Source organism: Mastomys coucha, unplaced genomic scaffold, assembly GCF_008632895.1.
Source record: "Mastomys coucha isolate ucsf_1 unplaced genomic scaffold, UCSF_Mcou_1 pScaffold9, whole genome shotgun sequence".
NCBI lineage: Eukaryota > Metazoa > Chordata > Mammalia > Rodentia > Muridae > Mastomys > Mastomys coucha.
Genome location: NW_022196915.1, coordinates 39087570 through 39108618, shown reverse-complemented (window position 1 = coordinate 39108618; position 21049 = coordinate 39087570). Strand labels below are relative to the sequence as shown.

Below are 21049 nucleotides of genomic sequence, written 5' to 3'. Positions count from 1 at the left end.
GCCTTGTCTAACCTCAGGGGGAAAGGATGTTCCTAGTGCTACAGTAAATTGGTGCCAGTGTGAGCTAGTACTCCAAGGGCGCAGACCTCCACACTCTCAGAATGTAAGAGTTAAGTAGTTGGAAAGAGGCCTTATGTGAGTACATCTGGGAGAAGAAGAGGCATGGTGACAAGCATGGAAAGTCAATTGAATAACTGATAGATAGATCACACACACACATACACACACACACACACACACACACACATACACACAAGAAAGATTTCATTTCAAGACCTAGAAAACTATACACCTGCTTTGAGCCTGTAACTACATCTTTAATCAAATAATTAGTTCTTCTCAAAGGAAAAAAGTTATCTGCCCCGCACTGGGTTATTTACAATACTGCAAAAACTAGAAAAATCTTTGATATCTAGTGGTGGCTTATCAGCTGTATGAGAATATTTTCTATTATTAAAACTCCTTGACTAGAGAAATGTTACATTACTCATACTAGAACAGGCAGTGAAAGGGACAGTAAGACTCTTACTATGATTACAATTCCATAGAAGGAATGGGGACTGCTTAAAGATTAACAAGAAAAACATCTCAATGTAAATAGCTGAGGTTTGGAGAGATTTTTCTTCATTTGTTAGTTTCCATTATGATTCCCATAGTACTATTACATATTATGTATCATTTTTTAAACATTTTTATAAATTTAACTTGTGTGTGCCTTAAGCAAAGCAAGATATAAAACTCTTCTTTGTATCATTTTGTTATAATATATTCAGAATAAAATTTTGTATAATGGTCACCTGAAACTAGTATCTTGAGAAAGTTGTTGATTTCCAAATGAAATTTCTCCAAATTCCATCCTGAAATCCTGAAGCAGTTACTATTATAGTAAATGATGACACACTGAAATTAACATTAGATTAGATCTACCCTAGCTTCTGAATACAATATATATTGAGCCTTGTATACGGGTTCTCACACTAGGAGAATTTGCATTATATGGAGAAAGTGTAAACTACTTGGAGAACTTTGGAACTGGGTGTGAACAGGGGAACTATGGAGTGTTAATGGTGAAAATTAATGATATAGAACTAAATTTAAACCAACAAGAGGGATGGGGAGGAAAAAGTGGTACAGGATCAGGTATGGGAGGAGATGGGAGAGAAGTACAGAGGGTCAGGAAATAAACTAGGGGTGTATAGCAGTGAGGTATGGGTAAGTGGATGTAGCTTCTAGAAAGTCCCAGATGCCAGGAAGGCAAGAGGCTCTCAGGACCCAATAGGGATGACATTAGTATTTACCCAACAAAGCAGAGAGAAAACCTGTAGAGGCCTTATTCAGAGGTTAGGCACAGCCACCAATTGAGGGATGGTGACACCCATCCCTCTCAAACATATTATCACAGATTTGTTCCTGTATAAAGGAAATGCAGAGACAAAGAGTAGAGCATAGACTGAAGAAAAGGCCATCTAGCTACTCTCCTACCTAGGGACTGAACCAACCAGTCCCACCCTTGCTCCCAGGGACTAAACCACCAACCAAAAAATAGAGATGGAGGGACCCATGGCTCCAGCTGGTGATGTAGCAAAGGATTGCCTTATCTGGTAGCAATGGAAGGGGAGGCCCTGCTGTAGTAGATAAAATGTCCAATATTTTACTACCCTCATACTATTAACAAGCATGTTTATTAATAGACTCAAAAGTGGATATAAAACATAAAAATGCAATTTTGTGATGGCAATAGAATTGTAGGTTAATGTTTTTGTTTTCTTTTGATTTCTAGCATTATTTTTATGTCTGATCTGTGTGTGTTTGTATGTGTGTAAGATTCTTATATTAACAGATATTTGAACTGTCCCAACTTTCTTTTTCTGACAATAATTGCTATATTTAAGAATTAGGAATTCCAATTTTTGATATGCTATCTTGCAGGAGACATCCCTAGGGGCAGAATTTTTCCTGCAAGTCAGAATCCTATCATGAACATTTCCTCAGACACAAAGCAGAGTTCCCAGATTGCACACTTGAACTTGATTGTGAAGTTGCAGCACATTGTATACCCATGCTTCTGAAACCTATGTTCACAAACACCACCAGAGGTCTTTTAAACATGTAGATTCTCTCTGCAGATGTGGTGTGCAAACCCTTGTTCTATATGCCTAACAAACTTTTAGATGCTGCTGCTTCTGTTCCAAGAGAATCCTCTGAGACGTGACCCTCTGAGGTACAACTGCACAAAACTTCTCTCCCTATAAACTGAGATGAAGTGAGATAAAACCAGAATCAAAGAACTTTAACTGGAATCCAGGCTCGATGTTAATCACTCATCTTTAGCCACCCAAATTAATGTAAAAAGAAAAATATATAATATGGCTTACCCCTCATACATGGCTGGTTCTGGTTCCTCATCAGAGTTCCTTATTAGCATGGTCCTATAGTGAACAGGAAATAATCCTCCAATAACAACAGAATGGTTTTCAGTTTCTACATAACCTGTCAAATTAAATATGCCCATCAATCTGCATGCCACATTCTGGTCTTCATATTGAGCATATAATTCAACCCACAAAAATAAAGTTAATCCCAGAATCAAGTACTTCTTTCTGCTAGCCATTTTCTTGTGGTAAGCTTGATGGAGTGTAGAATTGTGTATGTGCATAACCTGCTTGCTGCTCCTGACTAAATAATTTCATGTTTTAGGCACAGATGTCAAAATCACTTGTAATTTATGGATCTGGAATAGGAGCTGAACAATCCTCTGAGAGAAGACAGCTGGTTATCCTGTGTGCTTCACAATGATAGCTACAAAATCATGGGATTCAATTTGAAAGTTATTTTAAGTTGTAGAAATTATTTTAAGTTGTTCCCTCTTGTTTGTCATTGCCAGCTTCATCAAGTCTTACTACAGCCCACGCTTTGGTCTTCTCTACCTCAAAGAACAGAAAAAGGTATCATGCTTTATCATAAAAAATCAAAAGAGGCAACAGTAGGCCGAACTTTTTCTTCCATGTAAAGAAATAACTGACAAAAAGAACTATAAAAACTGATAGAAGACTTCACATAAAATCTATATTCTGCCATTTTTACTAGTATGATGGTAAGATAGTCACCCAGTTTCTGTGCAACATTAACATCATCAGTGCCTAAGCTACCTTAGAATAATCCTGTACATTCCCAAGACTTTGCACATGCCAGGTAGTTCCTCAACTATGGAGCTACATATTCAGCCACCTTCTCCCTTGCTTGATAGACCTTACTCCAAGACAAATTTCTTATTTCCAGGTCATTTTATCATTATTCCAAGACTTCCAGTCTTCTTTTCTACTTATGTACAAACATTCCCCTACCCACTCTTAGAATAATATTTATAAAATATCTTCAGAATAAAATTCAAACACATTTCTGGATCATGGTAAATGTGTAGAACATTTAATCACATGGTTTTTCTCCTAAGAACATTAAAATGAACCAGTAGAAATAAAAAAATAAAACAAAAAACTTGATGTATAAGTTTTGCTTAAAATGTTGAAATTTATAGTAAATTAAAAACACTATATCAGATGGAGCTTGGGGTGTCTTGTGGAAGATTTGGGGGTAGGAGTAAATGACTCAAAGGTGACAGGGACTCTACAGAAAGACTAACAATATAAAATAACCTGAACACTTTGGGGCTTCCAGAGACTAAACCACCAACCAAAGAGAGACCATGCCCTGGAACTAGGTTGTGTGCAGCAGCAGTACAGCTTGGTCTTCAAGTGGGTCCACCTACAACTGAAGTGGGTCTGCTCCTGAATCTGTTGCCTGCCTGTTCATCCTGTTTCCCTAACTGGGCATCCTTGTCTGATTTCAGTGGGAAAGGATACACCTAATCCTGAAGTGACTTGATGTGTGATTGTGAGCATGGGTAGAGGCAAAAAGACTTGGAGGGATCTGATTAGATGATGACCCTGGGGGTTCTTCCCTATCTCCTCTAAAAAGGGTGTGGGGAATGGGGAGAAGATCAGTGTGAGGGGGCACTGGGAGGAGAAATAGAGCCTGATGTTGGGATATAGAGTGAATGAATAGTAATTTGTTTTAAATCCTTGGTGTATAGTTTTATTTATAATATTAAAATTAATAATAAACTAAAAGTACTACATAGAGAACTTAGAATCAGCTGTAATCTTCTCATATGCTGGTCTACAAGGGTCCTATAAATTATATTCCTGAAAGTATTCACTAACCAAAGCAAAACCCAAAACAGTTCAAGTAAAAAATGATAACAAAGCAACACTTAAAATTACATTCCAATTTCTAAAATTTACTTGTATTTCCTACTTCTTCACCTCTCTAGTATCTTTAATAGGCTTAAAAGGAGTCACTGTAAGCAAGAAGTCAAAAGAGTGGGGCTATCTTCTTTCTTGTGACTTTACAGCCAGTCATCTTTGTGTGTCCATATTCATGTCCAGTTATAATCAATGCTTACAGAATACAGTAGAGGATTATATGTTGTATAAGTTTAATTTTTTTCATATTTCTGTATATTATCTCATTGAATATGAAAACATGGCTTATTTTTCTATAATGAATAAAAACATACTACTGAAAGACATCTCTTCTCAGTTTTAACAACAGTTTTCCCACATGTGCTCTTCCAAGTGTAACCCCAGTGTGCATGTTTTGCACATGATATTGTTAGGATAACCGGTAACCTCAGCTACACCTCACTGTGATACACATTGACTACCTTCGCCTCATCCTCATTGTAAGATTCCTTAGTTGTTGGTTAGCTAAGTCCAGATTTTCCCAAAGAAGGGATCTTATTCCAACTCACTGAGGAACTAGGAGGCTATGCTATTTCCCCACAGCTGGTTCCACCATCATAATTCACCCCGCAGTGGCATTTCTGCCTTGAACAAGTAGCACTGTTGTGCAGAGTGTCTAGGTTCTACATTTTCCAAAGTGTGAGTGCTTCCCACAATCCCCTTTATATTTTCAAGGTCTTATTCTCAGAGGGTGCTCCCCCATTGATGTTCTTCAGAGTTTGGCTTCATCTAACAAAATGTCTCACTGGGTTAGTGACCACTCCTCAGTGCTAAAAGCATGAGAATCCCTACTCAGCTTCCAGGTTTAGCCCTCCAGAATGCATTGCAATGATACCTCCCTCATTGGCTACTCTTTCTTCTCAGCAGGCAGCTGTTTCTGAGCAATTATCCTTTGGTTGCTAAGGACACACTTGGGCAAATTTTGTTTATCACTCACAGTGACTTGTCTTAATCCTCTCAGGAAATGCTGTTCTAGAGACCAGAAAATTGTAAACATACATTATTGCAAGTTTGGAAACTAGTAGTGTATACTTCCTCATTTTTTAGTTTTTCTCAAGTCATAAATTAGATTTAGATTGAGAAGACTTCTGATTTGTGCAGCAGCATCTGCTCTCCAGTTTGAGTACCTTCAGAATACTGTTTTATTTCTGTCAGTGTCGTAGTGATTCCATCCTCCAAATAAAATTCAACAAAGATCAATCAAAGGGAACAAAAGTCTACCTTTGTACTGTCATAGGGAGGAGCTTATGAAATTCACATTCATAGGTGCTTAATGCTGCATTTCTCAACACACATCAGGTGATTGTTTTGCTTTTCTTTTCTTTTTTTTTTCACAAATGAACATGCATGAGCTCACATGGCAAATGCATGCTGAGATACAGGAACTAAAGCACATGTCCTGTTTCAGACTCAAGAAACTTTAAGCAATCCTATAAAACCAGAGGCTTTAGCTAGAGCAATAAGACTATAAAAGATGATGATGAAGATGTAAATTGGAAAGGAAGAAATCAAGGTATCATTATTTGCAGATGATATGATAGTTTACATATGCAATACCTAAAATTCTACCAGAAAACTCCTACAGCTGATAAACTCCTTCAGCAAAGTGGCTGAATATAAAGCAACTCAAAAAGTATGTAGCCTTCAGGGGCTGGAGAAATGGCTCAGTGGTTAAGAGCACCAACTGCTCTTATAGAGGTCCTGAGTTCAATTCCTAGCAACCACATGGTGGCTTACAACCATCTATAATGATATCTGATGCCTTATTCTGGTGTGTCTGAAGACAGCTACAGTATACTTACATATAATAAATAAACAAATCTTTAAAAGAATCTGGAGCCTTCCTTTATAAAAATGATAAATAGGCTAAGAAAGAAATTAGCATTAACAATAGGAATAGGTAATATCAAATAACTTGGTGCAATTATAACCAAGCAAGTGAAAGGTCTCTATGGTAAGAACTTCAAGTTGCCAAAGACAGAAATTTAAAGGATATCATTAGATGGAAAGATCTCCCAAATTCATGGATGGAATTAACACAGTTAAAATGGCCATTTTATCAAAATCTATCTACAGATTCAGTGCAATTCCCATCAAAATTGCAACATAATTTTTTACAGACCTTGAAAGGGCAATTCTAAACTTCATGTGGAAAAAACAAAAACAAAAACAAAATCAGGACATCCAAAACAATCTTAACCAATAAAAGAACTTCTAGAGAAAACACAAATCCTTGACCTCAAGCTGTAATAAAGAACAATAATGATAAAATCTGCATGGTGATGTTACAGAAACAGACATGATGATCCATACAATTGAATCAAAGACACCAAAGTAAACAAAAAAAAATCTATGGACACTCAATTGTTGATACAGGAGCAGAAACCATACAATGGGAAAGAAAGACAGACAGACAGATAGATAGATAGAAAGGAAGGAAGAAAGAAAGAAAGACACAGAGAGAAAGAGAGACAGAAAGAGAGAGAGAAAGGAAGGAATTAGGAAGGAAGGAAGGAAGAAAAGAAAGAATGAAAGAAGGAAGGAAGAAAAGGAAGAGAGAGAGAGAGAGAGAGAGGGAGAGAGAGAGAGAAAGAAAGGAGAAAGCATATTTAACAAATGGTGGTGGTCTAATGGGATGTATGCATGTAGAATAATGGAAATAGATCCATATTCATCACCTCCACAAAACTGAAGTCCAAGTGGCTCAAGGACCTCAACATAAATTGGAACACATCAAATCTAAAAGAAGAGAAAGTGAAATATATCCTTGAATGCATTGGTACAGATGATAATTTCCTGAACAGAACACCAATGACGCAGTTCAACAACTGATAAATGGGACTTCATGAAACTGAAAACCTTTCATGAGGGAAACTGTCAATTGGACAAAAGGACTGTCTATAGATGGGGAAAAGACCATTGCTAAGCCCACATCTGACAGAGGATTGATATTCAAAATATATAGAGAACTCAAGAAAGTAGACTCCACCAAGTAAAGTACCTCAATTAAAAGAATGGTGTACAGAGCTAGAGAATTCTCAGCAGAGGAATCTCCAATGGCCAAGAAGAGATGTTCAACATCCTTAGTCATCACAAAAATGTAAATTAATATGACACCAAGATTCTACCTTACATAAATCAGAAGTGTCAAGATTAAAGATTCAATGGACATTGGTAAGAATGTGGAGAAAGAACACTCCTCCATTGCTGATAGGATTGCAAACTTGTACAACCACTCTCAAAATCAATATGGTGGGTTTTCAGAAAAGTAAAAATAGTTCTACCTGAAGAGCCAGCAATACTCTTCCTGGGCATATACCCAAAAGATGCTCTACCATACCACAAGGACACGTGCTCCCCTATGTTCATAGCAGCCTTATTTATAATAGCAAAAACTGGAAATAACCCAGATGTTCCTCAACCTAAGAATAGATACAGCAAAAGTGGTTCATTTACACAATGGAATATTATTCAGCTATTAAAATCAAGAACATCATGAATTTTGAAGGCAAATAGATGGAACTAGGAAATACCATTCTGAGTGAGGTAACCCACACCCAAAAGCATATGCATGGTATGTACTCACTGATAAGTACAAAATACCCAAGATATACCCCACAGACCTGAAGAACTTAAACAAGAAGGAAGGCCCAAGTAAGGATGCATGAATCCCACTTAGAAGGGGGAAATTTTGTCTTGGGGCAACGTGGGGGAAAGAAATTGGGGAGAGGAATAGGAGGGGCAGATTCAGGTGTGAGAAGAGACAAAAGAGATGCCCAGAAAGCCAGAAGAATAATTGGAAATCTGCAGCTGCCAGGGGGTGGGTATATGGGGGGAATCTCTAGGATGTCCCTGAGACCTGCAATGGAAGAGGCTCCTAGAAGTAGGAGCCTAGAGGCAGGTGACCTTAGCTGAGATGCCTAACAGTGGGGACATGGAACCTGAAGTGGGCCCTTCCTGAAGACAGGCAGGACTCCCAGTGGAAGAATAAGAACACCAACTCATGCACAAAACTTTTGACCCAAAATTTGTCCTGTCTAAAAAAATTCATGGACAAAAATGCCACAAAGATTGAAAGAAAGGCCAAGTAATAACTGGGACCCATCCAATGGGCAAGCACCTATTCCGGACACTATTAATGACACTCTGTTATATTTACAAATAGGAGTCTAACATAACAGTCTAATAAGAGGTAGGAGCCTCTGAGAGGCTCTATCCAGTGGATGACTGAAACAGATGCAGATACCTACAGACAAATAGCGGACAGAAGTTGAGATCCCATATGGAAGTGTTGGGGGAGGACTGAGGGCCCTGAAGGGGATGAGAACACCACATGAAGTAAACTAACACAGCAGTGTCAGCTAACCTGGAACACTGGGAGTTCTCAGAGACTGAGCCACCAACCAAAGAACATACACAGACTGGACCAAGGTCCCAGGCACAGATGTAGCAGAGGGCTACCTTGAACTGCATCAGTGGGAAAGCATATATCTAATCCTGTAGAGCCTTAATGTGCCCGTGTGAGGGAATATCCAGGGGGACCTCACTATCTTAGAGGCAAAAGGAGGAGGTGTGGAAGGGACTCTGTCAGAGGGGAATCCAGGAGTATGGGCAGCATTTGGCATATAAATAAATTAATTTATTTACTTTAAAAAGAAAAAAGGAATGATATGTGAAGTCTAGGAGGGTAGATTCTGGATCTAGTCTGTCTGTTAGTTGACTCTCTCTACTCTTGTGACCACATGCCTTTATCATATAGCAGGGTTCTTTATGCCGGAGTTTCTTTACTTCTCTTCTTTCTTTTCATTTTCTTTGTTTTGTTTTGTGGGGGGTTGTTTTTTTTTACTCTGAGGGTCTGATGAGTCTGAAAGTATTGGGCTGTAGATGAATAAGAATTCATACTCAGTGATATACTACCACTAATACAACCAGAACTAGGAGTGGGAGAGTTGGATTTTTGCCTACTAAATTGAGATGGTTTCTCTCACAGTATTTTAAACGTATTAAAATTCCTCACCCAGGCAAAAGATGCCATATGAGTGTTGGGACAAGTAACCATGGTGTTTAATTACCTGTGAGCACACATAGCCTCCTGGGTCTGAGATGTGACTGTATGATCCTCCATTGTCCCTTGCTGTGTTTCATCCTTGCAGATCTCTAAGGACACTGGTAATAAGCAGACTGTCCTCTAGGAATAGGGACAGACTGTGTCCATACTTGTCTTTGCTTGTAAACAAGAAAAACACCTGAATCCACCATGCTCTTTGCAATACAGACAAAGAGTATTTGAAGATTGTATTAATTTATGGAAATCTCATGACCCAAGTATACTGCTGGTAATCTTCGTTGAGTATTCTGAGAAGACAAAGCTTCATATCCACCATGGTGAATTCATAGCGGATCACAGCCTTTGACCAGCCACAGCTTATCAGAAATTACAAGTCTGTTAAATTTCCCAACATCGTTTCTTCAGATTTTTGACCAGTTTGAATCCCAGTTAATGTTAGTGCTGTGACAGTATGTGCATGGACTCAGTAATCATCATCTTGCAGAACTCTCTGAATCAATAGTGAAATCAACATTATACTTAGTTATATGTGTTCTTAGTGCTCTTTTTATTTAGGAAGATGTTGAAATCAGGTTATCTCCTACTCTAAGTCAGTTCATATTATGTAAAACAATGTTCTTTCAGACTTTGATTTGTATTATGAGACTTCCTTTTACAAGCAACTTTTGATTCTCTTTGACAATGCAATGCAAGATGTCTGTGTGCCTGGGTGGACATTACTAGAAAGGAGTTTATGGCAATGGTATGTTTGGGGAAGAAAGTAACATGAAATTACCATTTAGAAATGAGCTTTTGTAGGAGAGAGGGTCTTGCAACTTTGGAAGCCCAAGTCAAGCCTTGAGGTGAAAGAACAGTACACAGGGAGAATGTCATACTTGAGATATCATGATGAGGCATACAGCGAAAGAGAGCCTTCTTTTTAAAAAGCAAGGAGAATGATACCCACCATAGTCAGGTTGTGTCCTGGGCACTTTTTGCCAGTTTGTCATAAACTACAATTACCTAGGAGGAGGGAATTTCAACTGAGCAATTGCCTTCATTGGGTGCTCATGTGGCTATATCTTGATAGTTAATTGATATAGGAGAGCCCAGCCCACCATGGAAGATTCCATACTTATACAAGTGGGATGAATAAGATAGGCTGCTGAGCAATTCAGGGAGATCAAGCCAATAAAGGGCATTCCCCTGTGGTCTCTGCTTTATTCCTTGCCTTCAGATTCTTATCCTGGTTTATCATTACTATCAGCATTACAGTGATGACCTATAATCTGTAAGCCAAATTAACCTATATCTTCCAAGTCATTTTTATCTTGATATTTGCCACCACAGTAGAGAATCAAATTAGAGCAAGACTACGGGGTCTGGTGGACGGAATGGAGACTCTGGCTAACCTTACAGTGGATCCTGCTCTGCTCCTTCCTGTGGATTCCCCCAACCTCGTCTTGGAGCCCATTTCCATTTCTTCATTCCACATGCCAGTACCTAAATCAGTCTTTAGTTAGAAATCCAACCACAATCCAATGCATGTGATACAAATCTCATCAAGTCAAAACAGTCATCTGGTACTGAGTTAAAGTCTCCATGCATACTGGAACTAGAAAGAACTTTGTGTACCACCACATGAGAAAGGTAAATAAATGCCAATGCAGTTACAAACTCTTATATATAATAATGGTGACCTGCCTATAAGATATTGGTGCAACTTTGGAACAAACATTGTGGGAGTAACCAAACACTCTATGGTAGAATTTATGATATACTCCATGAAATGGAACCCATGCCTGACACTGCTTGATCAGGAACCTAAGATTAGATAGTCCAGGAAGGGACTTAGGGGGAAAAAAACCAACTATTCTGTTGAAGGAATGTAGGTGTAAAATGATTGCTAGAGATACACTGCTATACTCGTAGATAAATGTCTCACTAAAAGAAGATTCCTCCTGAAAGTAAATGGGAAGTCACACAGTGACCCACAACTGGACGATGTGCAGACAGTGAGAGACTTTGGAAAACTCAGTCCTAAGTGAGATGTTTCCATCAAATTCCTCTCCTTAGGGTTCAAGAATGTATGTACAAGAAGTTAAAAAAAAAATGTATAAGAGCCAGTGGGTATAGAAGATACCAGAGAAACAGTGCCTTGCTCATTCTCGAGGGCCCAGTGATATCTTCACAAGTGTCTTTATAGAGAGTAGGAGAGAGGGCTGCTTCACAGGAGATAATGTAGATGAGTACAAATGGGGGGAGGCAGGCTCCAGTCACTAAGTGAAGCCAAAGAAGTGATTTCAATATTCTAGATTAGAGATTTGAGGAAGCAGCATAGCTAGCATTTTGGTTTTAACTCAGTGGAGCCAAGTTAGAGCTAGGGTGTTCAGACCTATAACAGAGTGAGTATTTTAAGCCATGATATAGAAAGGATTTTACAGTGGCAAATGGTAAGGCAATGATGCGTGGCAAACAATCTAAAACCTGAGCATAGGGCCTGAAATGGGAATTTTAAAGTAGGGGTTAAGTATAAATGTCTCTGGGAAATAACTGCTGATAAAAAGCATTTCTATTTCTTGTTCTCTCTCTCTCTCTCTCTCTCTCTCTCTCCCTCTCTCTCTCTCTCTCTCTCCTCTCTCTCTCTCTCTCTCTTTCTCTCTCTCTCTCTCTCTCTCTCTGTTTCTCACTTACCTTATTTTTTGATATCAGTTCTTGCTGTATAGCCATATAACCATAACTAGAATAGAACTCATTTCTTAAACTAGCCTGGAACTTGTCACACAGAACTCATCTATTTCAGTATTATGTGGACAGGCCTAAAAATCTGACCACAGACCTGAGTCGTACACTTCAAAAGGAGTCAGTCTTCTGAGGTAGCCCAGATGTGTTCCAGATTGGTCTCTGCTAAAGTCTGTGAAGAGATCTGCGTGCTTTCTTTATTCAGGGATAAAGGTGCCCTAAGAAATATTTCATTATTAACTAAACTGAGATTGAACATTATTTCCTGGTCTTCACAGTGTTTCAATAATACTAATAGATTTCCTAGCTGTAATTAGCTAAGAAACTGTTTTACCAGACAGGGTGTCTCAAGAGTTAGAGATAGCAGTTAGGCTCTTATCAGAGCAGTCTCACACAAGACAGAATTGTTTTACATGCCAGAGAATTGTTTTACATGCCAGAGAGAAGTTAGAAGTTGTAGGGCTTCCTTCACTAATTATCTATGTTACAGCCAAGGAATGCTAGTATATGACCTTCAACTACAGACCCAGAGAATTTTCTTGGGGCTACCAAAATAGCCCAAGAAGAAGGACACCACTGATCCTCCACTTTGCACCTGGCTGCTTGTTCTCACTGACCTTGATGTAGCCATCTCCTGCCTATGTAACTTCTGTAATTTGCCCTGTTTTCTGTATAGTATATAAACCTGATTTCTACTTTGTACAAATTATATTCAGATACCATACTCCCTTGTGTTGTGTCTGTTTGTTATTTCTTCACCAACACCTTGTCTACCTGACTAGGACCCTGTTCCCCCATGGGTTGAGGGAGGCCCAGACTGGCCGGCCTATGTCAGGAACTCATTTTTTAAACTAAACTGGCTTCATATTCACAGAGATCCTTCCATTTCTGACTTCTGAGTGTGGGGACTAAAGGTATGTGTCATCCCCTGCCTTATGTTTTCTTAAAAAGTCTGCATAAAAAAAAATCTTGTAGGTTATTGCAAGTCAGAAAAGTACATAATTGGAATACTTTAAAACTATTTTCAATACATTTTTTAGTGATCCTAAGGATACATTATTTTATAGTAATAAGTGACAATAAAAAAGTTAAGTAATAAAATGTCTGTTCTGTGTTCCAGATGAGATTTCTAATATGTGTGTAATACATGGCCACAAAGCATTCAATAATATTCCTGGTTTCATAAGGGACAGACGTCCATTCCCACACCTGCTGTATTGCTTCAGGTTTGCAGGCCAGTGTATCAGCATTGAATTTATGTTGAAGACCACAGCTTCATTCTCCTTAAAAAGGTATTCCTATACTTTGAAGTCTATCTCAAAGTCATGCTTTTGTTCTATGTTCAATGGATGCATTGAATTAAACAAGGCTTTGGCATGACTACCTTCAACCAAATGTTCCTCTTTGGAAGTTTAATATTGAGGAGTTTGGGCATAGGAATAAATTTGGTAAAATAGCCATAGGAATTTGACCTGCACTCAGTTATTTTTTTTTCTTCACTGTTTCACTCATTTAAACTGTGTGAGAAATATCTTCAGGAAAGGCCAGTTTGAAGCAAGTTGATCTCTAACAGATGCACAATTTCTTTTTCCCATTCAAAATAATAATAAATGTTAAAATGATTGAAATATATTTCTTTTAAAGCATAAACCAGAGGTTGATGTTCTTATTGTAGTATTAATTTTCAACATTTATAGAAAGAGAATTTGAAGAATAAACTCTAAGGACAGTTAATCTAAGGCTCCTGTCTGCAAACCTAACATAATATCACTGATAGTTTCTGGGATTGGTTCTTGCCCATGAGATGGGACTCAATTGGGCCAGTCATTGGTTGTCCATCCTCACCCCCTATTTTTGTCCCTGCACATCTTATAAGCAAAACACATTTTGGGTCAAAGGTTTTGTAGATTAGTTGCTGTCCTTATTCTTCCAATGGAAATCCTGCCGGGCTATATAGGCAGTGGACACTTCATGATCCAGATCCTCCACTGCTAAGAGTCTTAGCTAGAGTTCCCCCAATAGACACCCTATGGCCTCCTTCATCCCTAGTCCCATGTCTCTGGCACATTCTAGAGATGCCTTCCACACTCAGGCCAACTACACATTTCCATTCTTTCCTGCTCTCACTATACTTGGTCCCCCCTACATAGTCCCCTCTCCATTTCTTCTCCCACCCCATTCCCTCCCTGTTGTAGAAATTTTTAAAACAGAGCCCAGGTTTCTGCCCAGACTTTGCTCATTCACTTACCAGATAAAAAAGTCAAATACAACCTTTATATTTACAATAAACATAAAAGCTTGGGAGATATCTATGCTCTATGCTATTAGAATTTACTTTCATATTAACAACCCTAAATTATTGTCCTCTGTTTTATCTGGACTGTTCTTTAATTGGCTAGCCTTCAGGTACATGTTATCTTGAAGTCACCTAACCCATGACAACTTCTCCTCCATTTACCTTGTTCTCCCCCTTATGTTTCTCCCCAACTCCAAACATCAGAATCCTAAACCCAACTTATGTCTCTTCCACTCAACTATTGGCTGTTGGCATCTTTCTTACCAATCAGTAATAACTTGGGAACAATAACAATAAGCTAACAGTGTCACTTGGGTCTACATGGAGATCCTCTCCTCTTTGGGACAATCAGGCCTTGGGGGCTCAATATTAACATTATAATACAAGCAGCATCAGGACAACATACTCACCTCCCTCCATCCTCCCCCTATTTCTACTTTATTTCTCCAGTTGAGAAAGATTTCAACCATTCCTCCTTGAACTCTCCTTGTTATTTGGATTCATTGCATCTATGGATTATAGCATGGTTATCCTGTACTTTATGGCTTAATATGTATGTTTAAGTTAGTACATATCATGTCCTTTGGGATCTGAGTTACCTTAATCAGGATGATATTTTCTAGTTCCACCCATTGACCTGGACAAGATCAAGGAGCATCATTATTATGGTTGAAAATATTAGAAATGTCACAGTTTCATGTAGACTTATTGAACCAAGGTCTGAAAAGAATCTGGATCCCAGAGTACTGAGCTTGGGCTAGAGTTTGTTGTTCGAGGTCTGGGAAGCATAGAGTTCTATCATTTATTAAGAATACCAATATGTTGGTTGCATGTTTGACATCCTTCCTAGGCTAAAGATATAAAACTGCCACAGATGACATGTAAATTACTGTGTATGGCTGTATTCAAATTAGAATTAATTGAAAGAACAGACAGCAAAAAGGGCTGTGATATTTCACTGAAGATAGCACTGGATTGTTCAGGACATGTGAGTATCAAATCAAATGCATTCAGAATGCCTATCAGATATGTTAATAATAAAAGTGTGGCAAATATCAGAATCACCTAAATAGATCATTAAACAGAATATGGGTCTCCAGCTCTAGTATTTTGGAATCAATAGGTCTATGTTGGGGCCTGGGTATTGGCCTTTCTCACAGGTTCCCAGATGTTTGAAAGATTCAAGCTCAGGGTCACTTTCCTCTAGCAGCCATCAACCATGGGGGTCGGGGTGCTGTGAGCTGTATGCAGTTGAGCATACAAGGTTCCCAGTTGAGCATAGGCCTGGAACCCCGGAGACCTGGTAGGTGGTGACTTCTGCTTGCATGGGAGAGCAGGTTTTCAGCTACATCTCCTGGGCCCCTGGTTGCTGTTGCAACTAGAGCCTCCCACAGCCCCTAGACCCCACTTCAGAGAAGTCTGAAGGCCATCAGTCACATAGGCAATGCCCCAACCTTCTGGTATTCTGCCTGCACTCCACCCCCACACTTACCTGGCTACAGCCAGACATGCTCCTCCGCACAGTTACTTGGCAACAGCCAGGTAGACTTGGGCCACTATAAAGGGGCTGTGTGCCCCCTCCCCTCTCTCTTACCTTTTATTCTCTTGCTCCCCTGCTCTGCCTTCCCTTTCCCCTTCTCACCATGTGGCCATGCCCCCCTTTACTTCCCTACTCTCTCCCTCTCTCTGTTTTACTACAATAAATACCTTAAAACCACAGGCTGCCTCTTTTCATCAGGAACCTCCCCCTTCCCCACCCCCTGTCCCACTGCTGGAGCAAAGGAGCAACCCTCAAGGACACTTGCTCAACTATTTATAGCAATTTTCTTCTTAGTAGCCAGACACTGGAAACAATCTAGATGTCCATCAACTGAAGAATGGATAAAGAAAATGTGGTTCATTTACACAATGGAGTACTACTCAGCCATTAAAAACAATGCTCTTATGAATTTTGCAGGCAAATGAATGGAACTAGGAAATATTATCTTGAATGAGGTAACACAGACCCAAAAGGACATATGTGGTATCTACTTACTTACAAGTGGATATTAGCCATAAAGTACAGGCTAACCATACTCTAAGCTATAGACCCAAAGAAGCCAAATAACAAGGGCTCAAAGGAGGATGATTGAATCTTTCTCAGAAGGGGAAACAAAATAGATATCAGAACTGATAGGACAGAACTAGGAAGAAGAGGAGCTGAGGAGGGGAGTGATGCAGTGGGGTGAGGGCAGATCATATGTAGGGTAAACAGTGGTTTGGGGTGGGGCAGTCTCTAGGATTTGCCAGAGACCTGGGATGGGAACAAGTCCCAGAAGGTATTTTGGGCTACTCTACCTAAGTCTCCCAACACTGGGGGAAATGGATAGGGAAGTAGCCTCTTCTGGTAGCTAGGCAGGACTTCCAGTGGAGGGATATGTACAGCAATCCACCCACAAAACCTTTAACCCAAAATGTGCCCTGCCTACAATATTTGATAGAACAGAGATTGAGGGAATGGCCAACCAATGAATGCCCCAAATTGGGACCCATTCCACAGGCAAGAACCAATCTCTGACACTATTACTTATTTTCAGACAAAAACCTAGCATAACTGTCCACTGAGAGATTCCACACAGCAGTGAATGGAAAGAGATGGAGAGACACCCAAACTTTAGATGGAGCCCAGGGATTTAACTTCAGAACTGCTGTGTTTGAGTTCATTATTCCAAAGAATTCTACAATATTTTGGAACACTGAGTCATTAAGTGTTAGTTCATCTCACATGTTATTTTATATATATATATATACATATATATATATATATATATATATATGTATATATATATATAAGTTGATATATGAACATGAATATTATATATGTATATATATATATATATTCCCTGTATTTATTTTTTATTTTTATATTTTTACTTATTCACTTTACATTCCATTCACTGACTCCTCCCATGCACCTCCTTACATAATCCTTTTACCATCCCTCTCCACTTCTCCTCTGAGCAGGTGGAGTCTCCTCTGTATCCTTCACTCTGTCACATCAAATCTCTACAAGGCAAGGTCCATCTCTTTTCACTGAGGCCTGACAAGACAGCCCAGCTAGAAGAACATATCTCATGTACAGGCAACAGCTTTTGGAATAGCCCCCTGCTCCATTGTTCAGGACCCATAGGAAGAACTAGCTATACTTTGGCTACATACATGCAGGGAAAACTAGGTCCATCTCATGTATGCTCTTTGGTTTTTGGTCCAGGCTCTGAGAGCCCCAAGAGTCCAGTTTAGTTGACTTTGTTGGTCTTTCTGTGGAGTTCCTATCCCTTTCAGGGTCCATAATCCTTCCTCTTATTCTCCAGTAACAGTTCCAAAGTTCCATTTAGTTGTTGTTCATGATTGTTCTTTGTGAGATACTTGAATATTCTCAAAGTGTTGTGTCAAAATTATGAGGGTTTTGGTGTGAAAATAACAAAAACCTTCAAGATAACATTACCTGACATGTACAGGCTCCTGTAGTAAAAGAAATGTTATAACATAGTCAGCTTAACTCCCACATGCCAAAATTAATTGTTTGCTCATTAATATTGTTAATTAATGAGTGGCTAATTATTTTATATTAATAAAATTCAAACTGAAATTGATAAGATGATCCAAATTTCTAATTAAAGCCCTTAACACTCAGCTTTGGTTCCCCCCCACCTCTCTCTCTCTCTCCCCCTGTTCTTCTGTTTCAGTTTCTTCTGTTGTCAATGAAATCTTGAATCCAGATAATGCCTTTTGTAATGATCTTCTCAGAATGCTTCCATATATTATTTTCAGCGAATGCCTCCTGCTACCTTTCTAGCCATATCTTTGTAACACAAACTAGTTGTTCTCCTGCAGTTCTTGGATCCCACCTTTTAATTCTATGTTTACATTCCCCCTTTCATTTAACATTCTAATAGTACTTCATCCATCCACACACCTTTAGCAATGTGACTGTTATCTATCCATCCATATGTTCATCCATCCATCCATGAGTCCTTGATGAGTTAAGGTTGAACATAGAAAGTTTGCAGTGACAAGACATTCACTACCAGCTTCAGGTTTTCCTGTCTTCTAGGATGATAGAACTTGCACTGAGAGTGTAAGGTGCCATGTAGCAAGAGCTGCAGTAGGTAAGTGAACTCCCTGGAGATGGCCAACCATTGTGCAAGGCTGCAATGGTTATGTTCTGTTGATGCACAGGCCCAGACAATTTATTGCACAATTGCTTCTTGCTACTTCATTGTCATACTCTACATTTATTTGGCTTGGTGTGAGTGCACACTGGGAGACCTTCACAGCCTATAGCCTGCTATGATTACTTCCTGGATGATAGCTCATCTTATTGGGAAAGCTTCTTGCAGATCAGTGTGGAGATTAAAATGTTTTGATGAATCAATGACTTTGTAGAATTCCTGATTTAATTCACATAATTTTGGGAAGAAAATTTTAAGGAAATGGTTTTAGTTGTTTTGCCAGAAAGATGTAATAAAAATAGGATCAAGAACAGAATGTGCCCCCTTCTCATAGAATAGTAAGCAAAGGCTACAAAATAGGGAATAAAATCAGCTTTCATAAGTTGCACTGAAAGAGAGAAATAGGCTTGGAATGGGTTTATGATCAAGGAAAAACATTCAGTCTAGGTCAGGTCCAAGAATGAGGCCACAGGTGTGCACCATGCTAAAGCAAGGCTGTATGAAACTGTAGCTTTGAACTTATTATGAGCTTATAGAATGAAATAGTGCTTTGAACTTTCTGTTGATATCCTTCTGTAACTCCCTTTTGTGTAATGTTTTATCTGTGACAAAATTTTATAAAGAACATTTGTCTAAGAAAATATAAGAAGGCTGATAGAAAAAATAAAATGTGGCTTTTGAGGTTTTGCTCCATCGGCCAAGTGTGTGTGTGTGTGTGTGTGTGTGTGTGTGTAAAATCTTTCTATATTTATATGTCTGTCTCTCTATATGTATATGCATACATACATATGTAAATATATATACGTATGTGTGTGTGTGTGTGTGTGTGTGTGTGTGTACACTTGTGAATTTGATGAAAACAAGTGGTCAGGCCAAGCCAGTGTGTGTGTTTCTGTGTGTGTGTGTGTGTGTGTGTGTGTGTGTGTGTGTGTGTGGTGTATGTGATGTGTGCATAATCTTCTCTCTATACTTCTCTTCCTTGGCAGCCTCATAGGAGTCATAAGAATTCAAAGTCTCTTGCTGCTCTTTCTTGCCAACCTTAAATAATTAAGTTTTGTTCCATCAGCAGTATTCACCACATGACTGCTATTAGCACTCAGCCCAATCACTGATGCAATACATCTCTACTTTCCTTGGGAACTGGAATGCCAGGCAGTGTCTTCAATAAAGGTTTCTGTACAATGTGATAAAGCTATGATTCTGACAGAGAATGAGCAGGTTGATTCAGCATCAATGGAAGGCTTTCTGAGTGAACTGACACTGAAAAAATAATTCTGAAGGATAAGAAAGATCTAGCCATATGAAGAATGAACAAGAGATGCACTCTTCATGGTCTTTTGCTTATAACATTGTAAGTATCAGAATGATACCTTTCTTTCTGTTACAGAAAATAGAATGTTGTAGCACTATCTGCCCCTTTCATATCACTAGCTATTTTGTGCTTCATACTAGCATTGTCCACTTCCATTTTTGGCTATTATTGTTAAACTACAATATATTTTCAGAATTGAACTTGAGAGCTAACTTTTGTCTATCTTTGTCGTTGCAGCCTTATCATATAGAATATTCTTTGATTTTTAATAGGTTCCCAATTGTTATGATGCTCAAATTTTAATGGCCAGATGAATAAAGTTATAAATTTAGACAACCTTACCTTAAAAGACATATCACAATGTTTCCAGGTAAGATAAGGAGGATCAGCTTGGAGCACAATAGGGGAGGAAGAGGTAGAAGGAACCATAGTGCACTTCAGAGCACCCCAAAACAAAATGAACAACAGTATCACAAGGACAAGAATGGCACTGAGAAGAATAAAGTAAGTTTAAATAAGAGAATGGGAAGAGAAGTGTAAATAAGGAAATGGGAGTCATCATGACATTTTCATACAAACTTCAATATACTTTGTACTTAAGTCCACAGTACCTCACGGGCAGTTCTTTTCCTTATCACCCCCCTCTACCTGCTTACCTACCTCTTCCATGCCAAGTTGGTCCCTTCTGTTTTAATTCTCTTCTTTGCGGCATACATCATCTTCTTCTTCTATTGTCATTTCTTTATTTTCATAATGCCACACACACACACACAAACACACACATATGTGTAACTACACATGTACATACATACATTTTGCATATGAGAGAAAACATGGTGGTTTTTTCTTTATTAAAATGTAATATATATACATATATGTATATATGTATATATATATATTAAATATATATTCAATATATATATGCATATATATTGAAGACATTTTTCTCTTAAATAATACATCCTAACCCCAGTTTCCCCTCCCTTCATTTCCCCCACTTTCTCTTCTTCTCCAGATTCACTCCCTTCTGTCTCCCATGAGAAAAGAGCAAGTCTTTAAGAAACAACAATCAGGAGTTTCTGAGACCTGAACAGCCAGCCGGGAGCCACAGGCCCCACGACTCCCAGGGAAGCCGCAGGG

At 38.8% G+C, this 21049-nt stretch overlaps 1 protein-coding gene across 1 annotated transcript in view; it reads right to left on the bottom strand.

The window, feature by feature from the left end:
* LOC116084286 (vomeronasal type-2 receptor 1-like) overlaps positions 1 to 21049 on the bottom strand; it is a 152580-nt gene that overhangs the window by 38365 nt on the left and 93166 nt on the right. Inside the window, 2 exon segments of the mRNA XM_031361145.1 lie at positions 2376 to 2490; positions 20570 to 20649. Of these exon segments, the coding sequence (XP_031217005.1) occupies positions 2376 to 2490; positions 20570 to 20621 (167 nt within the window). The 5' untranslated portion in view covers positions 20622 to 20649.